The 25,164-nt window shown below is 40.3% G+C and overlaps 1 protein-coding gene across 3 annotated transcripts in view; it reads right to left on the reverse strand.

Moving 5' to 3' along the window:
- magi2a (membrane associated guanylate kinase, WW and PDZ domain containing 2a) overlaps nt 1-25,164 on the reverse strand; it is a 62,825-nt gene that overhangs the window by 7,760 nt on the left and 29,901 nt on the right. For 2 of the 3 annotated variants that reach the window (XR_016113635.1, XM_088988406.1), the window contains exons 3-11: nt 20,700-20,819; nt 20,439-20,639; nt 18,716-18,878; nt 16,999-17,078; nt 10,002-10,059; nt 9,621-9,742; nt 7,333-7,515; nt 5,820-6,416; nt 1,430-1,617 (exon numbers count right to left, since the gene is read on the reverse strand). Coding sequence is in view for 2 of the 3 variants with exons in the window: in XM_088988406.1 (XP_088844532.1) it covers nt 1,430-1,617; nt 5,820-6,416; nt 7,333-7,515; nt 9,621-9,742; nt 10,002-10,059; nt 16,999-17,078; nt 18,716-18,878; nt 20,439-20,639; nt 20,700-20,819 (1,712 nt within the window). In the remaining variant the exon portion in view is untranslated. The remainder of the gene's footprint in view (nt 1-1,429; nt 1,618-5,819; nt 6,417-7,332; nt 7,516-9,620; nt 9,743-10,001; nt 10,060-16,998; nt 17,079-18,715; nt 18,879-20,438; nt 20,640-20,699; nt 20,820-25,164) is intronic. The other variant, XM_088988408.1, reaches the window with a different exon arrangement.

Consider the following 25,164-nt stretch of genomic DNA (forward strand, 5'->3'; position numbering starts at 1 on the left):
CTTTTTTAAGGACTATTTTACAGTATCTCCGATGAATTGAATAATTGTTTCTATAATAATAATAATAACAATAATAATAATAATATAATTTGTTTATTTATCAATTTATCTACCCATCCATCCATTTATCAATTTGTTTATTTATCCATTTATCTACCCATCCTTTCATTTTCATTTACCTATTTATCCATTTATTTCTTCATGTATCCATTTATTTATTTATTTATCCATTTATTCAATTATCCATGTATTTATTCGTTTATTTATCAATTTATTTAAACATTTATTTACATATTCACATATTTATTTATTTACTTCCTTATTTATTTTTATGTAAGTATGTATTTATTTTTCCATTTATTTATCCATTTATTTATCCATGTATGTATTCATACATTCATTTATTTATTTATCCATTTATGGATTTACTTTTATTTATCTTCTTCATTCATTTATTTATTTATTTATCCATTCATTTTTCCATTTATTTATCCATGTATGTAATCATACATTCATTTATTTAAACATTTATTTATTCATCCATTTATGTATTTATTTTTATTTATCTTCTTCATTTATTTATTTATCCATTTATCCATGTATGTAATCATACATACATTTATTCATCCATGTATTTATTTATTTTTATCTTTTTCATTTTTATTTATTTCCTTATTTATTTTTATTTAAGTATTTATTTATTCATTTATTCATCCATTTATTTATCCATGCATGTATTCATACATTCATTTATTTAGACATGTATTTATTTATTTATTCATCCATTTACTTATTTATTTATATTTATCTTCTTCTTCATATTTATTTATTTATTCATTTATTCATCCATTTATTTATCCATGCATGTATTCATACATTTATTTATTTATTTATTTATCTTCTTCATTTGTATTTATGTATTTATGTATTTATTTATTTATCCATTCATTCATCCATTTATTTATTTTTATTTATCTTCTTCTTCATATTTATTTATTTATTTATTTATTTATTTATTTATTCATTCATCCAGTTATTTATCCATGCATGTATTCATACATTCATTTATTTAGACATTTATTTATTCATCCATTTATTTATTTCTTTTTATTTATCTTCTTCATTTTTATTTTATTTATCCATTTAGTCACCCATCAACCCATTTACTTTTGTATGCATTTATTGTATTGTATTGTATTGTACTGTATTGTATTGTATTGTATTTTACTGCTCATAAATGTGGTTAAATACAGGCTCATGAACTGTATGTATATGCCGCGTGACCATTGGAAGGTCGCGTGGAACTGCAGACTCCTTCAAGAAAATCTCATTAGTTGAGAAAAAAATAGAATCCATTTTTGGAACAAACAAAAAAAAAAAAAAAAAAAAAAAAAAAAAACAGAGCACGCAACGGCGTCGCCATACGAGCCTTCTCACGTGTTTCCGGACTCACAGGCTGTCCATCCTCGTCCCCGCCGAGGACCCTGAATCCGAAACCAGACTTGTGCCTCCGCAAGTTGACCTCCATGTCTTGGTACTCTGCCGAAAGACAAACATCCACCGCGGGGAGAGACGAGACATCTGAGGGAAAAGTTGTCCTCGTGGGTGCCGCCGATTCTGCGCAGAAAAAAAAAACAACGAGGCAAGCGCGCTCCATAAAACCATAAATAAGTGCCAAATATTGCGCCAACGAGACGTTCGGGAAGGCATTAACGATCACACCGTCATCCATAAAAGTCAGCGAGCGCTTACTCTGCCTAATATAACCGTCACTTGTTTCCTGCTCGGGTGCGAGAGTAAAATAAGCTTCACGCACCACCCAAAACAACTCCAGCGCAGGCTACCAAAGCTACGTGACAAGATAACCACAACATGGACATTTTACGGACATTTCGTGTCTCTCAAAAAGCAGTATGACAGCTTTTCTTCATGGCTAAAATAGGAACATGTCACCACAAGAAAAGCCATCCATTTGATTTTTTTTTTTGCTAATGCTAATGGATGCTAACACAAAAAAAGCTAACATAGCTATTGACAAAATAGCAACTGGCGGATTTTATCTCGTCACTTCGGGTGGAGAAAATATTTTCATCAGTGGCCTTTATTTACAGTATTTAAGAATAGTATGAGAATGTTTTTGTTTTTGTTTTGTTTTTATGCTAATGGATGCTAACACAATAATAGCTAACATCAAGATTGCCAAAATAGCAACTGGGATATTTTATTTCACCACATCGGGTGGAAACAACATGTCAATCAGTGCCCTTTACTGACAGTATTTAAGAATAGTACGAGTATTTTTTTTGTTTTATTTTTATTTTCGCTAATGGATGCTAACATAAAAATAGCTAACAGCGAGATTGACAAAATAGCAACTGGCATATTTTATTTCGCCACGTCGGACGGAGAAAATATTTGAATCAGTTACCCTTTATTTGCAGTATTTAAGAATAGTATGAATATTTTTTTATATTTTTGTTTTGTTTTTTGTTTATGAATGCTAACACAAAAGTAGCTAACAGGTAGATTGCCAAAATAGCAACTGGCATATTTTATTTCGCCAAGTCGGGTAGACAAAATATTTTAACCAGTACATTTTATTTGCAGTATTGAAGAATAGTACGAGTATTTTTTTTTGGCTAATGGATGCTAACATAAAAATAGCTAACAGCGAGATTGACAAAATAGCAACTGGCATATTTTATTTCGCCACGACGGATGGAGAAAATATTTGAATCGGTGCCCTTTATTTGCAGTACTTAAGAATAGTACATGTTTTTTTTTCTTTGTATTTTGTTTTGTTTTGCTAATGGATGCTAACACAAAAATAGCTAACAGCGAGATTAACAAAATAGCAACTGGCATATTTTATTTCGCCAAGTCGGATGGAGAAAATATTTGAATCGGTGCCCTTTATTTGCAGTACTTAAGAATAGTACATGTTTTTTTTTCTTTGTATTTTGTTTTGTTTTGCTAATGGATGCTAACACAAAAATAGCTAACAGCGAGATTGACAAAATAGCAACTGGCGGATGTTATTTCGCCACGTCGGATGAAGAAAATATTTGAATCAGTTACCCTTTATTTGCAGTATTTAAGAATAGTACAAGTATTTTTTTCATTTTCTTTTGTTTTTATTTTCGCCAATGAATGCTAACACAAAAATAGCTAACAGCAAGATTAAGAAAATAGCAACTGGCATATTTTATTTCGCCACGTCGGATGGAGAAAATATTTGAATCAGTGCCCTTAACTTGCAGTATTTAACAAATAGTACAAGTCCATTTTTTTCTCTTTTTTTTTTGTATTTTAAGCTCGTGAGCTACACTGAGATGAAACTTCAATTTTACAAGCAAAAAACTATTTTTATTAACCACAGCGAAGAACATCATCTGTTATTTCCGGTGTTTATTGACAACGTTTACGACGTCAAACTTCCAGGAGTCTATCAAGGTGATGTCAAAAGGAGGCAATTGCTTGTTTATTGCCACTCGTCGGGTCATCTAAATTTGAAGTCTATCTTTTTAGTTGTAATATTCAGACAGCAAGCCAAGAAGGTGAGCGTAGTTATTAGCCGCGTTATTAAAATAGCTAAACGAGACCGCGCGACAATGTGTTTGTTATATATATCCCGTTTAACTTGATTGTTCTTGACGTATTGTGCAGGTGCGCCAAATGAAGCGTGGCCCCGCTGTCACGTCATCGTTTAATGATGACATAAGATGTTAGCATGAGCGGCGTAGCAGGAAGTGGCTTTGTGCGGGGCGCCTGAGTGCTTGGCGAGCCCCCGGGCGCTAATATGACGAGACGAAAGGCGGCGTGACACCGAACAGACGGGCCGAGATGACGCCGCGGGAAGTGCGACACGAGCCACGTTGATTTATTTATGTTTTTTTTTTTGCTTCTAACACATGCAAATACCACCATTTTAGGCATAGTTTACTATTCAAGATTTTCCTCTCTGCATTTTTTTCTTTGCGGAGGAGGCATATTCATTGAAAAGCCTATTTGCACTTTTTACGCTCTTTTTGAAATGGCACAAGATGAGCCACGTCCTCGTAGCCCCGAGAGCAAACGTGGGCTTGTAAAAGGCGAAATTGAAGTGCGAGTATCGTTAGTGGAGCACGTCCGGGTGTGGGATTGTTAAAAAGGAGACAAATGGGCAAGAGATAGGCCGGCGGGTGTTACCGGCTTACAGCTCTTCCATAGTGAACAGTGACCTGAAATGCCACGCAAGTGAACAAGTACTTTAAAAAAAAAAAAAAAAAAAAAAAAAAAAAAAACACCTGTACAAATCGAACGAGGCCTATCAGGGGGCTTTGTCAATCAATAATTATCAGCACAAAGGACACTAATTCTTATCGGATGCAATATCACCATGAAAGCAAACCAGTTCTTGTCAAACAAACAGCTAGCGTCGAGTTAGCGTCGCGTTAGCATCGAGCTAGCGTCGAGCTAGCGTTGAGTTAGCGTCGAGCTAGCGTTGACCTAGCATAGAGCTAGCATCGAGTTAGCGTCGAGCTAGCATCGAGTTAGCATCGAGCTAGCGTCGAGCTAGCATCGAGCTAGCGTCGAGCTAGCATCGCATTAGCGTCGAGCTAGCGTCCCGTTAGCGTCGAGTTAGCATCGAGGTACAGTAGCTAGTTAGATAGCTAGTGGCGAGCTAGCTAGTTAAAAATAATACATTTTAAGTAGTAGTTGTGTTAAGTTCATACTGTCTCATGTAATTTACAACAGATTCTTTTCTTACAGACAGTGGCATTTTTAGGTGTTCAATTACCTTACATTTAGCCTACAAATTAAATAATACATTTAATTTACAAGCGCCTTTCAAATCATCCAAGGACACTTTACAATTAAAAGAACAAAAAACACCAAAACAACAAAACCATAAAGTGAAAAAAAAAAAATAATAAAATAGATGATTAAACTAGTTAGATAGCTAGTGGCGAGCTAGCTAGTTAGATAGCTAGTGGCGAGCTAAAGCTCGGCCAAAACAAACATGTGAATCAACTTTCTGAAGATGGAGGACACTGATTCGCTGTGGCGACCCACTGAAGGAAAAAAAGAAGATAGCAAGTGGCGAGCTAGCTAGCTACCTAGCTTTTATAATGACTATTCATGAACTAGCTTTCTTAAGACGAAGACACCCAAGAACAAGCATTGAATTTGGCCAATCATGTTCACGACCGCCTACCTGAACCAAAACGAGAAGATCAAAAAAGGCGCTTTAACTCTTACGACTCAAGCTAGTTAGCGAGATAGCTTAAAAAAAAACAAAGAAACAAATAAAGTGCTTTATAATGACTATTCATAAACTAGCTTTCCTAAGACGAATACACCCAAGAACAAGCTTTGAATTTGGCCATTCCGACCGCCTTCCTGAACCACAGAAGAAGACCAAAAAAGGCGCTTTAACTCTTACGACTCAAGCTAGTTAGCGAGATAGCTTAAAAAAAACAAAGAAACAAATAAAGTGCTTTATAATGACTATTCATAAACTAGCTTTCCTAAGACAAAGACACCCAAGAACAAGAATTTAGCTGTCCATGCTCACGACTGCCTTCCTGAACCACAGAAGAAGACCAAAAAAGGCGCTTTAACTCTTACGACTCAACAATAATGCAGAAGATCTATTAATTCTTACACCTAATACGCATAAATCTGCCCAAAAAACCAAGACGGGCGCAAAAAACGCCATGACTTTGCATCCAAAGAAAACAGGGATGACCCCTAAATACCACGGGAAGGCAGCAAAAGCCCCCATTGGTCCTACTTCGCCGCCGCCGTCGCCGCCCCAAAGCCGCATTCTCGCTTACCCGTCGGGGGTCTCTGCACCACCAGAGACGTCTCCGTTCCCACGGCGCATTCCTTGAGCAAGTCCACCACTTGGGCGTGGGTGAAGCCCACCACCACCTGCTTGTTGATCTCCACGATCAGGTCACCCTCGCTGACCCCCGGGCAGCCGGCCGGTTCCAGGATCTGTTTGACGCGCTGTCCCGCGGCGCCGTCGGCGATGGTGAACCCGAAGCCGTCGGCGCCCTTCACCAAGGTGAGCGTCAGCGATTCGCCCTGAGACGTCACCGACGCACTCTCAGGAGCGTCCGGGTGAGGGTCCGTAAGCTGCCGGTGTTCCTGACCGGCGTCCGGGACCAAGCGGGCCGTGCGGTAGTCCGGGTAGTTGTCGTAGCCGTGGCGGCCGTTGACCATCGGGGGGCGCTGTTCCACGATGCCCAGCGGGGAGATGACGGCGCCGCTGTTCGCGTTGTTGTCGTCGGGCTCGTAGGGCAGCGGGTAACCGCGGCACAGCACCAGCGTCACGCTCTGCCCGATGGGTACCGACTGGAAGAGTTTGACCACGTCGGCGTGGGTGGTGCCCAGCACGCACACGTCGTCGACGTATACGATCACGTCGCCTGCGGGGAAACGAGGACAAAATGGATATTTTGACACGTTTGGACCTCAACTTACAAACTTTTTGTCTTACAAACGTCAAATTTATAACAATTAAACCTTATAATAAGCACTATTTTCATAATACACACCCACCACGGCTGGCGGAGTGATCTTTGGCTATATATCTATTAGCTAGCTAGCTAGCTTTCTATCTATTTGAGTTACTTGCGGGTTGAGTGAACGCTGGCGCGTGTGGCTGCCGCTGCTCACCCACAGAAACAAGACTGATCCTGCGACCGTAAAGTGACCTTGAGAGTTTTGAAAGGAGCTTCGAAATCAAATTTATTTTTATTATTATTATTATTATTATTACTACTACTATTACTACTATTACCGTTAATACTACTATTACGACTACTATTGCTACTACTAGTACTACTACTACTACTACTAGTATTATTAATATTATTATTATTATTATTATTATTATTTATTATATTATTATTATAAGTGCCTTGCATGCTGGGTCCGAGAGGACAGTAATTTCATCTGTGCTGTATGTCATGCATATTAGCATATTTGACAATAAAGCTGACTTTGACTTTGATTATTATTATTACTACTACTACTATTACTACTACTATTATTACTGTTACTGCTACTGTTACTGTTGTTCTTGTTCCTGTTATTATTATTATTATTATTATTACTATTACTACTACTACTACTACTACTGTTAATACTACTATTACGACTACTATTACAACTACTATTACAACTACTATTACAACTACTATTACTACTACTAGTACTACTACTATTACTACTATTACTATTACGACTATTCCTATTACTACTACAACTATTACTATTACTACTACTATTACTATTACTACTATTATTACTATTATTATTATTATTATTGTTATCTCCTACCTGTGGCCATCTTGGCGTCGGCGGCGGCCGGCCCGTCGGGTATGATGCTCTTCACCTGGAGGAACTCGTCGGGCTCGTCTCCGCCGATGATGGTGAACCCGAAGCCCATGTTGCTCTTGTGCAGCGCCGTGGACAGGAAGCTGCCTTTCAGCTGCGTGGGGTCCCGCGTGAACAACGACTTCTCTGCCAAGGGTTACAAATAGATGTCAAAAACGCAGCCGCGGGTGTATGTAGTATGAGTATGAGCAGTATTATGAGTAGTAGTCGTCGTAATATGAGTAGGGTGGGAGTGGAGGGTTGGTGGGGGGTCGTAAGGTCATTCAAAAAAGTTGGGATGTGGATGGTGGGACGATAAGAATGCAGGAAAGTGCATAAGTGACAACCAGCTCTTCCACCAAAGAAGCAGGGCAGGGGTGTTGGGGGCGGGGAGGGTCCTTCCCGAAGCGGCTCGGGAATGCAGCTGATGGCGTGCTGTCAATCAAGGGGAAAGTTCCAAAGGTGGGGAAGAAGTTTCTGGGACGATTCAGGAAAGGAAATCTGTGGTGGGAGGCTCACTTCCTGTCACGCCGCCTCAACGGGAAGCGGGAGCGAGCACCACATTTGGTTCTTGATTATAATTTGAGTGTTTTTTTTACTTAGTTATTTTTTTTGCTCTGCAGCTGTTGACCTTTATTGTGGAAGTCTTAAAAATCCCACTGACGACACTTGCAGCTAGCTCACCCGCCTCGATGGGAATCGGGAGCTAACATGCTACGACGTCCTTTGCGCCTCCGCGTCGCCTACTTACTGACAAAACGGCATAAAGGTGACAGGCTACGTTGGGCGCGGGGACGATGATGGTGGTGGGGGCTCATGTACATCCGCCGGGTCAGCACGCGGCGCAACGGGGAGACGTCGGTGACGCTGAAGGGCGAGCCCGGGCGACGGGCCGCGGGCGGCGGGTGGGACGACAGGTCGCTCAGGCTGCGACAGCGCTCCGGCGCCGGGCCGGCCTGGTTGGCGGGAGGTGTTGGGAGGGTGGCGCAGGGGCTGGTGACTTGTACTGACGTTTGGGGGGGGGGGGGCGAGGGAGGGTGGAAGAGAGAGAGTGTCGCCATGGAGACAGGCAATGGCGTTGCATCATTGCTTGAGAAAAAATGGGGACATTCTTCCAACAATGGTCTCTTGTGGTTGGGTTCATAGAAATATCGTAATAAGCAGTACTAGCGATATAACAAGACTTTATTATTATTATTATTATTATTATTATTATTATTATTATTATTATTAATTGAAGTAGTAGTAGTAGTAGTAGTCCTAGTAGTAGTATGAGCATGAGCAGTATTATGAGTAGTATTAGTAGTAGTATTATTATGATTCTTATTATTAGTAGTAGTAGTATGAGTAGTATGAGTATGAGTAGTATTATGATTAGTATTATGAGTTGTCGTAGTAGTAATATTAGTATTAGTACTATTAGTAGTAGTATTAGTAGTATTAGTATTATTAATAGTATTATTAGTAGTAGAATTAGTATTAGAATTATTATTAGTAGTAGTATTAGTATGCGTATTAGTATGAGTAGTATTATGAGCAATATTATGAGCAGTATTATGAGTAGTACTATGTAGTAGTAGTAGTAGTAGTAGTAGTAGTAGTATTAGTATTAGTACTATTAGTATTATGAGTCGTATTATGAGTAGTATTATGCGTAGTATTACTAGTAGTAATATTATTATTATTATTAGTAGTAGTAGTAGTATGAGTATGGGTGGTATTATGAGCAGTATTATAAGCAGTATTATGAGTAGTAGTAGTAGTAGAATTATTATTATTAATTAATATATATTATTATTATCTAATTATAGTCGAATTATTATTATTATTAGTAGTAGAATTAGTATGCGTATTAGTACGAGTAGTATTATGAGCAATATTATGAGCAGTATTATGAGCAGTACTATGAGCAGTATTATGAGCAGTATTATGAGCAGTATTATGAGCAGTATTATGAGTAGTACTATGAGTCGTAGTAGTAGTATTAGTTGTAGTATTAGTCATATTAGTAGTAGTATTAGTAGTAGTATTAGTATTATTATTAGTAGTATTAGTATTGGAATTATTATTATTAGTAGTAGTATTAGTATGAGTAGTATGAGCAATATTATGAGCAGTACTATGAGTAATATTATGAAGAGTATTATGAGTAGTACTAGGAGTATTAGTAGTAGTATTAGTAGTCGTATTAGTAGCAGTATTATTATTATTATTATTATTAGCGGCAAAAAAAGACAATAAAAATGAAATACCTCTGTAGATGGCGGGAAGCGGGAGGGATGAGAGCCCCTGACTTTGCATCTGCTGCTCCTGCTGGAGTCTCCTCTTGGCCTCCAGAACCGGGTTCTCGAACTGGGTTCTTCTGTTTATGTGGCTAAAAAAAAATGACAATAATAATAATAAATAATAAATATGATGACTATTTTAAACCCGGCGATGAGACACTCCGATGAGGGAGGCGCTGCGGCGGGCTCCGTCTCTCGCTATGATGATTAATTAAATGGCCTGGCGCCATGTTACGTAAGCGAGATGGCAAAGAAGGTAACAAAAAAAAGCTTTTTATTTGGATTATGAGCACAAAAGTAATAAAATAATAATCAAAGATGATGTGTTTGACGGGGGTCCTCACTTACTCCACATAGTAGCTGCCGTAAATGGGGTCGTCGATTTTCTCCCAGCCATACGGAAGCTCTGGAAGCAGACATCAAAGAATAAGATTCACAAGAACCCCCCCCTTTGGACATAAACCGATGGGTGGAATTACATCAAAGAAAAGTGCATACTTTATGGGAGACTTGTTTATGGGAGAATTGTTTTTTTTTTGCGCAGTCAAAATAACTTCCTTTCTCCAGTGGCTTCATCAATAGTCGTTAAGCGCGCGGCGGTACATATTTTGATTTGTGGAAAATAACAATCGACAAAATCTCGTAGACTTCTTTGCCCTTTTTTTGTGTTTAAAATGATGCATTCACGACCGCTGGGACAAAATGGTATCAACCTACAGTCAAATGCAAAAAATAATAAAGTAAAGGCAAACATCCACGCTATGCTAAGCTAATGTTTGGAAATCGATTTGGCTTTTTTGTCTTAAAATGATGCATTCAAGATCGCTGAGACTGTCAACATGGTATCAACGTAGAGTCAAATGCAAAAAAAATCAAATAAATAAAAATCATGGCAGACATCCAGGCTAAGCTAATGCTACTTGTTCTGAGTACAGTATAACTAACAACAAAATAAAAAAAAAAGGTTCTACATTTTTTTTCCAGATTTTGGAGGTGTTTCGATGTACGGAGGAGGAGGTATGAAATTTCCGAGTTTCATGGAATGCACCACAACATTTATCTGTGTTCTTATTTGTGTTGTTTGGAAATCGATTTGGCTTTTTGTAATGAAATGATGCATTCAAGATCGGAGGGACTGTCAAAATTGTATCAACTTACAGTCAAACGCAAACAAAAAAAACTGGGCAGACATCCACGCTATGGTAAGCTAATGCTACTTGTTTTGAGTATAACCAACGATTACAGATAAAATTGGTTCTACACTCTTTTTTCAGGTTTGGGAGGTATTTCGATGCACGGAAGAAGAGGTTTGAAATTTCCGAGTTTAATGGAATGCACCATGACATTGATACGCGCTCATATTTGTGTTGTTTGGACATCAATGTGGCTTTTTGTCTTAAAATGATGCATTCAAGACCGCTGGGACTGTCAATAAATCATGGCAGACATCCACGCTACGCTATGCTACGCTAATGCTACTTGTTGAATATAACCAGCGATTAAAGAAAAAAATGGTTCTACTATCTTTTTCAGGTTTCGGAGGTATTTCGATGCACAGAGGAGGAGCAATGAAATTTCCGAGTTTCATGGAACGCACCACGACATTGATCTGCGCTCATGTTGGTGTTGTTTGAAAATTGATTTTGCTTCTTAATTAATGTATTTTTTGGGGGCATTAGTGCACATATTTGCCACTTTTGTAAATTGCGCCACAACCACGCGGCTAAGATGATCGTTTGTCATATTTTATCACCTTTTAACGCAGAGGCGTGCTTAAAAACGGCCTGTCAGACGTGCGGCCAAAGCGTGCGGATGCGACAGGCGTGAACATCCCACCCACTCCCCTTCAACCGATTCAATTCCCGGCGCGTTCAAAGTGATAAATAGCGGCGACGGCGTGAAAAAGGAGCCATTTAATTCCACCCGGGCTTCCTTCCGGAGCTCAGTAGAAATGTGTCGGCGGAGACCCGGGTCGACCTTCTCATTGATCGTCAACAAGAGCTCGTAAACAAGCGAGTGTTTCTTTTTGCGGCCGTCAAAGTCTACCGGGTCACGGACGTCCGCGAAAGGACCTTTTAAAAGGTCGCCCGCCGCTTTGGACACATTTACAGCATCGGTCGGTGCTGGGCAAGATGGCCGCCGATGTCGACCTCCTTTGCAACGATGAAAAGTTGTTATCGTAGCGCGTTTTATTGAGATATCGACATGTCAATCATAACAGTACTGATGAAATAGTTGTTATTGCATTTTTTTTTTTTTTTTTTAAGGTTCTGTGTCAATTAAAAATAGCCGAGCAGAAAAGAAAATATCAATCGCTATTATCATGATAGCATCTTTAGCACCAGTAGTTTGCCCGAGTGTCAAATATCAATCTTAACTCATTCACTGTAGTATTGAAAATATGACGTGGAGCGCCATTCCCGAATTTGTTCGGGTTTTGTTTAGTTTTTTTCTTGCGAGGGGGGTGCCGATCAAGCGCTGGTCAGACCTCTGGCATAGTTTTGTGCCTTCCACGAGGGGTCACCATTTTACTTTTGTCCATGATCGCGCTTTTGTCACAGCTTCAGCTGTTGTTAAAGCGCTATATGAATCAATATGTATGTATTATATTGTAATTTGTACTGTATTTTGTACAGCCGCCCCCGTTTCAAGCTCAGGTAACTCCACACCCATATAATTTAGGAATTAACATTTTTTTCTCCTGGTGAAAGAAGATAGTCTAAGGTTTCTAACGCTGCATTGAATGTTTATGTAGTCCTAACACTCAATATTGTGTGGGTCCTGAAATTTGAGTGAAAACGACAAAAACCCTGGCATTGAAGTAGACACATTTCAAATATCAAAATTATCTGCTATTTTTACAATATCGTGTTGATACACCGCATAGAATCCATCCCATCTTCAAGTATTACTTTCATGCAGGAACAATTAACAAATACAATGCAGACACACCCCAACTTACGAACGATATACGATCCGTACGGCCGTCCGTAAGGTGAATTTGTTCGTAAGTTGATTCAGTATGATATTTTGTATGGAATATATGTTTAACGTTTATATAAGTGATGGCAAATATCAAACACGTAGAAATATAATCAAGTGCAAATACAGACGTTCCCCAACTTACGAACGAGATATGTTCCGAACGGTCGTTCGCAAGGTGAATTTGTTCATAAGTTGATTAAGTGCTATATTTTGGATATGTTCAAGGATTATATAAGTGATGGCAAATATCAAACATTTAGAAATATAATAAACTCGAAATACAGATGTTCCCCAACTTACAAACAAGATACTTTCCGAACGGTCGTTCGTAAGGTGAATTTGTACTTAAGTTGCTTCAGTGCTATGTTTTCTTTGGAATGCATGTTTATGGCTTATATAAGCATGTTTAAGGCTTGAATAAGTAACATGTCTTGGTTTGTAGTGAAAAGTAAACATTAAATAAAATACATGTTCTATTAAGATATGTACATGTATAACTGGAGAGAATACTACATGTTACTACAAAAATGTTCGTATGCACCGTTGTTTGTAACTCGAATGTTCTTAAGTAGAGGAGTGTTTGTATCAACATTTATTGCTATTTTTGCATCAAATATCAAAATGATCATCGTTGTGATCCTCCGATATCAGTTCAGGCTATCGCGATACCGTGTCGATAACGCTAAATATTTTCGATTTGCGTCCGATAACCAAACAATTATCAAACGATATTTTGAAGCTTACGACTCGCAAGTCCAATTTTAATGGCTGCGCAATCACCGCATCATTCCGGGGTACTCTGGTATGAATGCTAAATGCTAGCAAGCTACAATTGTGTCCCCTGCTAAATTCCTAACAGCAACCAGAAATTCTGCTCCAGTACACTTTGACGCACTATACACACTTTTAGTGGCGTGGTGTGTGCGTGCGGGCGGGAATCCTACAGGTGAGTTATTATCGGGCGAGAAGCAGCGGCGCCCTCCTTCACCTTGAACGGAGTCATGGGTGGGAGTGTTGTCAGCGCCGTGATTGATGGCTGGATTTCGAGTGCATCTACGTGGAGGCCACATTGGAGGAAAAACGAAAAACGGCTCTCAACGTGGGAAAATCTGGTATCAAAAATGGTATCGTTCCAGATATAGCGCTAGCAAAACATTGAACTTGCGTCTCAATACTATCCTGAAAACAGCCATTTTGTGGGAAAATTTTGATCAACGCCATATCAAAAATGGTATCGTTCATGATATAACGCTAGCAAAAAAAAGAACTTACATCTCAATGCAATCCTCAAAATGGAGTCACAGCCATTTTGTGGGAAAATTTTGATCAACGCCATATCAAAAATGGTATCGTTCCAGATACAACGCTAGCAAAAAAATGAACTTGCGTCTCAATGCAATCCTCAAAATGGAGTCACAGCCATTTTGATCAACACCGTATCAAAAATGGTACCGTTCCAGATATAGCGCTAGCAAAACATTGAACTTGTGTCTCAATACTATCCTCAAAATGGAGTCCCAGCCATTTTGTGGGAAAATTTTGATCAACACCGTATCAAAAATGGTATCGTTCCAGATATAGCGCTAGCAAAACAATAAACCTGCGTCTCAATACTCTCCTCAAAATGGAGTCACAGCCATTTTGTGGGAAAATTTTGGTATCGTTCCAGATATGACGCTAGCAAAAAAATGAACTTGCGTCTCAATGCTATCCTCAAAATGGAGTCACAGCCATTTTGTGGGGACATTTTGATCAACACCGTATCAAAAATGGTATTGTTCCAGATATAGCGCTAGCAAAAAAATGAACTTGCGTCTCAAAATGGAGTCACAGCCATTTTGAACTGAAGTCTCACTACTATCCTCAAAATGGAGTCACAGCCATTTTGTGGGAAAATTTTGATCAACACCGTATCAAAAATGGCATCGTTCCAGATATAGCGCTAGCAAAAAAATGAACTTGCGTCTCAAAATGGAGTCACAGCCATTTTGTGGGAATTTTTTTATCAAGACCGTATCAAAAATGGTACCGTTCAAGATATAGAGCTAGCAAAAAAATGAACTTGCGTCTCAAAATGGAGTCACAGCCATTTTGAACTGAAGTCTCACTACTATCCTCAAAATGGAGTCACAGCCATTTTGTGGGAAAATTTTGATCAACACTGTATCAAAAATGGCATCGTTCCAGATATAGCGCTAGCAAAACAATAAACTTGCGTCTCAATACTCTCCTCAAAATGGAGTCCCAGCCATTTTGTGGGAAAATTTTGGTATCGTTCCAGATATGACGCTAGCAAAAAAATGAACTTGCGTCTCAATGCTATCCTCAAAATGGAGTCACAGCCATTTTGTGGGAACATTTTGATCAACAGCGTATCAAAAATGGTATTGTTCCAGATATAGCGCTAGCAAAAAAATGAACTTGCGTCTCAAAATGGAGTCACAGCCATTTTGAACTTAAGTCTCACTACTATCCTCAAAATGGAGTCACAGCCATTTTGTGGCCGGCTTATTGACATTGTATGAGATATGGCTCTCATATTGGAAAAAACTGGACTTGCGTATCAATACCGGCGCTGTTAAGAGGGGAAAAACCACTCTTAAGATCGAATATTGGACGCCGTAGCTTTAAGAAAAACAAGATTAGGATTGCTATTGCCATTTGCCGCCTGTACATCGATACTGTAATCTACTTTTCTTCCATGTTGCCTCCGTGTAGGCGTTTAGTGTCGAACACAATGTAGGCGAGAGCGTTTTTTTATTTATTTTTTTTATTTTATTTCCCAGCCAATGTACGCTCAGCGGGGAAGGAAGACTTTGAAAAAAACATTTTCAGCTCGCCGGGAACAAACAACGAAGCGCACCCTGCTTGTTCCCGTGTGCCAAAAGCGGAGGAGACGGGCGGTAAGTGGGACAAAGACGCATCCCGATGTGGACGGAGTGAGATGGGAAGGCGCAAATATCAAGACGCTTATGTAACGACAAGGCGGCTGTGATTTCGGGAGCACCTTTCAGGGGGACGGTGTACGATAAGTTAAGCGCAAACTTTTATTTTCGGTAAGTAGTAAAAAAAAAAAAAAACAACACCATTCTTGATTAACTCATTCACTGCCATTCAGGAATGTATTCTGTAATTGAAAATATGACGTAAAGCGCCATTCCCGAATTTGTTGTTTTTCTTTTCATGCGTGGGTGCTAATAAAGCGTTGGCCAGACCTCTGGCATTTTCTTTCCTTATAAAAGGGGGCAACACTTTCATTTTTCCAAGTCCGCGGTTTGTACCAGCTTCAACTGTTGTTAAAGCGCTATGTAAACCAACATGTATGTATTGCATTGTATTTTGGCAATAAAGATTATTCTGATTAGCTATCTGGCTGGCTAGCTGGCTATCTAGCTATATAGCTGGCTACCTAGCTAGCTAGTTGCTATCTATTTGCTGTCTTTTAGTTATGTAGCTGGCTATCTAGCTCACTATCTATTAGCTATATAGCTGGCTACCTCGCTAGTTGCTATCTATTTGCCGTATTTTAGCTATCGAGCTGGCTATCTAGCTAGCTAGTTGCTATCTATTTGCTGTCTTTTAGCCATGTGGCTGGCTATGGAGCTATCTGACCGGCAATCTAGCTGGCTATCTAGCTAGCTATCTATTTGTTTTCTATTAGCCATCTGACTGGCTATCTGGCTATCAAGCTAGCTATTTATTAGCTATCTAGTTAGCTAGATATCTATTCGATAGCTGTTAGCTAGCATTCTATTCTATCTATTTGAGGGACTTTTTGGTTGAGTGAACGCTGGCGCGGGTGGCTACCGTCTTTAATTAGCCCGATGCTAATTTAGGGAGGATTAATTGGATGATTACATCGCGACGCCAATCCCTATAAGTAGTGACGCATTAAAAAAAAAAAAAAAAAAAAAAAAAATGATTACAAATATACGAATAATTTCGACGATCAAAACAGTTGGTGTCAGTCCGCGTTGGGTGCCGACGCCCATTCCGCTTTGACCGTGCCGTGCGCTTGATTAGTTCGTCCTGTTTGTTCAATTTAACAGCGGGGAAATTCTATCCCGATGCTCCTGAACGCATCGCCATCAGTCACGAGCGCTGAGGAAGGGCGAAGGAGAGAGACGAGACGCGTCGACGTGGATTTGGTAGTGGTCCAGCCTTCTGTGTGTGTGTGTGTGTGTGTGTGTGTGTGTGTGTGTGTGTGTGTGTGTGTGTGTGTGTGTGTGTGTGTGTGTGTGTGTGTGTGTGCACCTAAACTACACCCCCCCACCCCGAGAATAGCGAAGAAGAAAGAATTCTTTGTAACCAACCACGAGTCCATCTTAACCCCCGAGTACATAAATAAGACTCCACTCACCGTCTTCTTTGCACTCTTCGGGCGGCTTGGCCTTCTTGGCGAGTCTGGGGTCTAACCACGATGTGGTTTTGGTGTTGTGGCTGTGCAAAAATAAAATAAAATAAAAAATAAAACACAGAGTGAGTGAGATGGGAGGTTGCTTGAGTTTTAATTGTGTGATGTTTTGGTGAATAGGAAAAAAAAGAGTGTGTGTGTGTGTGTGTGGGAAGTGGGGGGATAAATAAATAAACAATGATCAATACTTTTAATTTGCTGGTGGGCTCATGATAGCTGAATGCGGATGGAGTGGCGTGGTAATACAATTACAAATTTGAAAAAAAAAAAATGGTGAAAAACTATGAATATTAATAATAATAATAATAATAATAATACATTACATTTTAAGCAGCATACATAACAACATGCACAAAGGGTTAATTTCCCGGCCCATGGTTATGTCCGCCATTTGCAAGTTTGAAACTCCCAAATTAGAAATAAAAAAAAAAAGAAAATATCTCAAAGTGTAATTTGGAAAATGGTGGCTGTATTATATTTTGATATTTATTTATTCTTTCCATAAAATTAATTAATTAAAATACATTCTAACAAAATAAACAATATTTCTTCCCCCTAAATTAAAATATTTAAAAAACCCTGCAATGTCACAGAATAAAAAAAAACAAAACATTCTGAATAGATAATAATTTGCCCAAAAAATTATTTAGATACTGACGCATGATTTCATTCAAAATAAAGCAATAAATAAAATAATATGAATTAAAATAATACATTATTTAATAAAATAATAAATGGCAATAAATTAATTAGTATCAATTTTATACAATATATCAATTTATTAAATAAATAAAATAACATTAATTAAAACAATTATGCAACTAAATAAATTAATCAACTAGATCTACAGTTACGATATATTTTTATACAATATATTAATTTATGTCTACCCACGCAAGAAATACAATTAAAGTAAAAATCCTTCTGAATACATAAATAATAACTTGCAAAAAATATAAACAATTTCGATACTGAAGCATAATTTCATAAAAAAAAAATAATAATAATAATATGACTTAAAATAAAAACCATTCAACTAAATAATACATGATTCAACTACAGAAGATCTATAATAATAATAATAATAATAATAATACATTTCATTTCTAAGCGCCTTTCAAAACTCTCAAGGTCACTTTACGGTCACAGGATCGTTTTTTCTGCGGGTGAGAAGCGGCAGCCACATGTGCCAGCGTTCACTCAACCTGGAACTAACTCAAATCGATAGAAAACTAGCCAGCCAGCTAACAGATAACTAATAGGTAGCCAGTTAGGCAGTTAGCTAACTAGCTAGATAGCCATATAGCTAATATAGCCAATAGATGGCAAATAGATAGCCAGCTAACCAGCTAATAGATAGCTAGCCAGCTGGACAGCAGCTAGCCAATAGGTAGCTAGCTAGCCAATAGCTAGCTAGCTAGTTGGATAGATCGCTAACCGATAGCCAATTACTGCATAGTCACTATATATTTTTATACAATATAATTTATGTTTCCCCACACAGGAATCAAATAAATAAATAAACAATCTACTAAATAAATAAATAAATAAATAAATAAATAAAAAAATAAATAAATGTCGCACTATCCCCCGAAAAAAAAAAAAAAAAAAAAAAAAAAAAAAAAAAAAAAACTCGAGCAGCCATCCTCAATGTGTCACTCACTCGATGAAGTAGACTTCCCCCTTTTCCGTGTACGCCATCTCCCAGTGGTCGGGTAGCGGGCCCAATTCGTTATTCTCCTCCGGCTTGGGGAGAATTCCGTTTTTCGGGGAGCGGCCATTGTCTTCTTCGCCCGGGGCGTTCTTGTCTCCATGTTCGCTCGACTCTGCGGTGACAATCAGGATCGGAAAAAGGAGAAGCCGTGTCAACAAAAGGGAGACTTTGCACACACCCGGTTGGAGGTTCGCTGTCAAACTAAACCCAAAACAAAGAGAATTGACATGTTTTATTTGAAAAGCTGAAGGTTGAAGCTAGTTTAAAGGACAACCGACACCATTTTTTTGTTTCCTAACTGACATCAGAAAAACGTTTTATAGCATCTAAAATACCCAAAACACGCAGGCTGATATTTTTAGTCAAATGCAAAACACCAATAAAAATGAGTTAAAGTGTCCCAAAATTACTTCAAAATGACCTCGGAGATGGCGAGTTTCAGAAGATCCCGCCCCCTTGTTCGTGACGTCACGCAAGGACGTCTTGCCTTACTCGAGAATCAAAACAATGGCTTCAGATTCGGAGAAGATGCTTTCTTGTTACTCATCCAGTGATGAATATAATTCAAATAGTTCTGAAGAGGAAAGCATGAATGTTTGCAATGGATAAAAGAAGTCCTTCTGTATCAATTCGAGACGTCAGGACTCCAATGTAGCGTCCCAGAAAATGCACAAGATGGCGCCCAAGCTCCATTGGAAATGGGCTGACTTGTTTTATAACCCCTTCAGCAGCATAACTACACTAATAATAGTATACACAGCTTCATTGTTTGTTTTCAACATTTAGCTTGTAGTAGACGTGCACATTCCACCATGACGTCCCTGATCCACTGCTGAAAATGACGCTTTGATCCTCTCCCTTTTCATCTGGAACGGCTTCACGTAACAAAGAGGGTACAAAAACGGCTTCATGAACGACTTTGTGTCGTCATATTAGTTTTTTTGTTGTTGTTTTGACTTCAAGATGGCGCCGCGAGAGTGGCTGCCTTTACAGCGCTCCTGTATTTTGTTTTTATACTTCTTTCTGTCCTGCCGTGAAATGTAAATTACTCCACTGCGAGACGAATAAAGGCTAATCCAATCCAATCCGATAATCAGATTGCGTCTTCTTGCAGGGGCTTGGAATTGAAGCGGATTTACGTGGAACAGGAGATGTGAGACAATCTCTTGTTGTCAATGGAGGCTACAGCTTCATTTTTGCTTATAAAACTCAGCTTGTAGCAGGCGTGTTTTTCTACTTCTTTATTTCCTTTCCTATTTGCTGCTGTAAAGTGTAAATTTCTCCACTGCGAGACAAATAAAGGCTAATCCAATCCAATAATCAGATTGCGTCTTCTTGCCGCGGCTTGGAATTGAAGCGAATTTACGTGGGACAGGAGATGTGAGACAATCTCTTGTTGTCAATGGAGTCTCCATCTTCGTGTTTGCTTATAAAACTTAGCTTGTAGCAGATGTGCACATTCCACCATGATGTCTCTGATGCACTGGTGAAAAGGAGGCTTTCATCCTATACCCTTTTATCTCGAACTGCTTCATGTAATAAAGTGTTCTAAATTGACAGCAATAAAAACTCAATGCCTCTTTTATGATGTCCCTTCATGTTGATCATGAGATGCAAGAAAAAAAATAATAAATAGAAATCAAATGAACCAAACCGCCTCGTCGGGTCTGACCTGGCGTGAGGGGGATGCCGTTGCCATTGACGACAATGGTCCTTTCCTCTTCCTCCTCCTCCGGCGGCTCCACGCTAGCCTTTTCCATGTCGCTGACCGACTTATTGGGCTTGGCGCCCGGTACCGTTAGCAAGCGCTGCGTTACATTTAGCGACGGCGCGGTAGGCTCGACGGGTGGCTTGGGCGTGCCGTAAAAGTGATCTGGAAGCGACGGCGGAATGAGAAAGGTTGATTCGGATGGATCGAGCACGCCGCGCTCACCTTCATAGGCTCCGCTTTCGAGCAAGGCGCCGCTTGTCTCCAATTCCCGAAAGCGTTGGACGCTTAAGAAATGATAGTCCACCCCGGGGACTTCTCCGTCCTTGGGCTGCCGGGTGGTACCTGAGTGGACAAAGACACCAATAAAAATGACTTGAAGTGTCCAAAATCTGCAAAAAAAAAATTGAGCTGCGAATTGGGCATTTTCAGAAAGTCCCGCCCCCAGTTCGTGACGTCACGCCAAGACGTCTTGCATTGCTAGTGAATCAAAACAATGGCTTCGGATTCGGAGAATATGCTTTCTTGTTACTCATCCAGTTATGAATATGATTCAAATAGTTCTGAAGAGGAAAGCATACATGTTTGCAATCGATTAAAGAATTTATTTGTGCCATTTTGAGGCAACATTGGGGGGAAATCTCTCACCCAAAAAAAGAAGCACAAAATGGTGACCTCCTGTGGCCACCTCCGTGTCCACAGGCTGATAAATTCCTTATATGGAGCTTGGACATCATCTTCTGGCTCTTTTTGGTGCAACATGACGTGCAACAATTACAGCAAAATATATTGACGTGATGGAATGACTGCTACAATGTGTCTTTTTTACGGTCAGGGGCGGTCCTTTAGTGACGTCACGTACGGACTGGTCACCAACTCAAAAACAAGACTTCCTGAATATTCAACGCGAGTCTTAAAACGTAAAATATTGCTATATGCGGTGGAATCTTTGTAAAATACGCTCAGTAGAAGTCATTTGAAGCCATTTTACAAAGTATGGACACAACTCGACCGGAGACGTCGGTTGTCCTTTAAGTGGTTGTCCTCTTTTATCCTTTTTTTTTTCCCCACATTTGGGATCAAGCAGCCTAAACGGGTAGCGGAAGAAAATCATTGTCGTCTTTAATATTGCTTCTGCTCATGAGAGACGCCACAACAGTGTGAGAGTATTTTTGATTGTGTTATTTTTGAAATCTTAACATTGAGGAAGGCGCTGACTAAATGGGCAGTGGGAACAAAACCAAAAAGCAAGCAGTCTTACATGAACATTGAAAATTTAAATATATATATATAGTAGCGGTAGGCAATGTGGAACTAGAAAGTTTGTCATAAATAGAACAAGGTAACTAGTGTAACTAAACGGGCAGCAGGGGAGAAAAAAAATGTGGAGCTAATGCTGTCCAATGTAAGCCCTAAACCCTCTTGTTTTTAGTGTCCAAAAAGTGTCAGCAGGGTCCATTGTACGTCGCTTAATCCCGCCATTAGCCAATTAGGAAGTGAGGGGCAACCCTAATGCCCTAGCATTAGCGTCAGGGATTAGCAGCCGGACACACGCGCCTGTCGAGGCGGCGCGCGACGGGCCTGAAAGCTGCTTTCTTTGCACTTTGCGGCGGCGCGCTGGAGATTCCGAACGGGATGCGGATGCAGGGACTTTAATCAACGGCGATTATATATCATTTATGTGGATAGATAGGTGCGTGGGTGGGGGTGGAGGGGGGGGGGGCGAACGGGTATGGTAGCCACCGAGCGGGGGAGTTGTTTTGGCTGGGCTGATGATGAAAAGTTAATACCCGACGGAATGGTATGGAAGACAGCCAGAGGCGCTGATGGCTGCATCGTCCGCCCCTGAGGAGACGAGACGGGATGCGGAAACTGATTGAGAAGAAGGTTGCTTAATGACATTGATGCGTGAGGGGGGAAAAAAAAAATAAAATCGGGTTGCGGGATTTTTCCATGATAATATCTCAGATCCTCTCCATGCCCATTAAGGCGGCATACATATTCAAACTGCATACCACCCTTGTTTCTACTATCACTCGTTTATTTTGAGTTAGCATCATCTCCAAGCTAGCATGTTTCAAATTTTACCGCAGCCCGTCTAGGCACAAAATCAACTACAGTAAAGTCTCGTTATATCGATATGGGTTATATCGATAGTACTGCTTATTACGATACTATTTTTATGAACGCAAGGAGAAAATTTACATGCCGCAGGATCGGATATATCGATAGTCTGGTTATATCGATATTTTTTCCGACTCCCTTGAATATCGATATAACGAGACTTTACTGTATTTGTCAGTAGGCCAAAGTCACGCCATTAAAAGCCGTTTTATTCATGTTTCACGCTTCACAAAATGCACTCGGGGGTGGGTTTGTTCTCGGCATGCTAGCTTGTTCTCGCGGCCCGTCGCCTCACGTTAGCGGCAAGCGGCCGGCCTTTTTTTGCACGTCAGGCGCATGGCCATGTCACCAGAACTTTCCCGACAGCCCGTCGCCGGCATTTAGGTGGATTAAACGCAATTAAGGACGAAGCTAACTAGCGGCGAGCTAGCGCATCCTCGGTGGCGGAAAGATTTGAAAGGCTCCTTTCATCGCACCTCCAGCTCCGTCTTATCATGAACAAAAGTAGGTCGCATCCTGCAGATTCATCGGCCACCACCAAGAACTTTTCGCAGTAGGGAGGGAGCCAGAGGGGGGTATCCGCCGAAGTGAGAGAGGAAGAGAGAGATCGCGGATGGCTGATGTCATCTGTTTGGTTGGCTGGCGGGTGTCCGCGACGAGACGGTGAACGTAGCGCTGCGTCAGCCTAATCCCGCCGCCGCTACGCTACAGTAGCGAACAATGGCTCAATTAGTTTCCTAGCTAATTCAATTGGCTAACGCCAAAGCCGAAATGTCATTTTGACGACGGTCAAACTTCGCCGCCGCTGAGCTTTCTTCACATTTGGTTAGCGATCGATCACAATAGACAGCGACGGGTTGTAATTGTTCCCGTTAAACAAACGACGGGCAGCGGAATCGGGAACGCGTCGTCCTCCCTAAACTCATTTTTTTTTTCTTCCAAAAGGCGTCTTTTGTCACCTGCTGATACAAAGTGCCCATTAAGTCAATATCCAATTATGAGGACTCGCTTACAGGCCCCTCCCACCTGCCACCTATCTAGGCGGACCAACTGCTGGGAGGGAAGCAAAAAAAAAAATAATCCTACGGATGGCATCGCTTACTGTAATTGGATGCTTTTAATAGTGCTTACAATGGCCACTCTCAACCGTGTCATTAGCTTTTGTCCGCTGCCTCTACTTTCATGGGCGGGCCCATTACACACACTTAGCACACGCAGCGCTGGTCAGACCTCTGGCAATGATTTTCCCTGTCCATGAAGGGGCAGCATTAGCGCTTTGTTATAGCTTCAGCTGTTGTTAAAGCGCTACATAAATCAATATGTATGTATTATATTGTATTTGGTATTGTATTTTGTACAGCCACCCCTATTTCAAGCTTATTGGCTTGCTAGCTAGCTTTCTATCTATTTGTCTTACTATTCTATTTGAGTTACTTCCGGGTTGAGTGAACGCTGGCGCGTGTGGCTGCCGCTGCTCACCCACAGAAAAATGTATTCTGTGACTGTAAAGTGACCTTGAGTTTGGAAAGGAGTTTATAAATGAAATTTTTATTATTATTATTATTATTATTATTATTATTATTATTATTATTATTAGCTAGCCATTGGCTATCTATTGGTTTGCTAGCTAGCTTTCTATCTATTTGTCTTACTATTCTATTTGAGTTACTTCCGGGTTGAGTGTACGCTGGCGCGTGTGGCTGCCGCTGCTCACCCACAGAAAAAATGTATCCTGTGACTGTAAAGTGACCTTGAGTTTGGAAAGGAGTTTATAAATGAAATTTATTATTATTATTATTATTATTATTATTATCATCATCTAGCTGGCTCGCTATTAGCTATCTATTGGCTTGCTAGCTATTGTCTTACTATTCTATTTGAGTTACTTCCGGGTTGAGTGAAGGCCTAGCTAGCTATCTGTTAGCTATCTATTCGCTAGCTAGCTTTCTATCCGATTTACTTAGCTATCTATTAGCTGTCTATTAGCTAGAGAGCTTTGTATCCGAGTTACTTCCGGGTTGAGTGAACGCTGACGCGTGTGAGTGAACGCTGGCGCGTGTGGCTGCCGCTGCCCACCCACAGACAAATGTATCCTGTGACTGTAAAGTGACCTTGAGAGTTTTGAAAGGCGCTTAGAAATTAAATGTACTACTATTATATTATTAGCGGTGCTCAAGTCAAGTGTAGGCGGCCCCTTTCTCGCCGTGTCGGTCGTCGAACGGCCACGTGAAGACGTGGGCGACCTTTAACCCCACTCCACCCCCCCCTCCCCAGCGCAACCCCAATTGTTGCCCTCTCGTGCGCTATTTGCTCACGGAATTCAAATGTAATCAAGTGCATTTAATTAAGCCGCCGGCAGATGGTCGCTAGGGCGATTTCACGCCGCCTTATGTTTTACGCTCGACATCAGAACACGGCGGGAAATGCGCGACAGGAAGCACGCCAACTTGACTTTTTTTTTTAGCCCCCCCCCGTCGCTTTTGAAGGGCGGGACGATCCATCTTCGTGATGATGGCCGTCCCTGAGCCGCTTCCCGGGGGGTAAACAAACGCGTGACCGGTTGTTG

Source organism: Hippocampus bargibanti, linkage group LG22 (assembly GCF_051943395.1).
Source record: "Hippocampus bargibanti isolate YZ-2025 linkage group LG22, ASM5194339v1, whole genome shotgun sequence".
NCBI lineage: Eukaryota > Metazoa > Chordata > Actinopteri > Syngnathiformes > Syngnathidae > Hippocampus > Hippocampus bargibanti.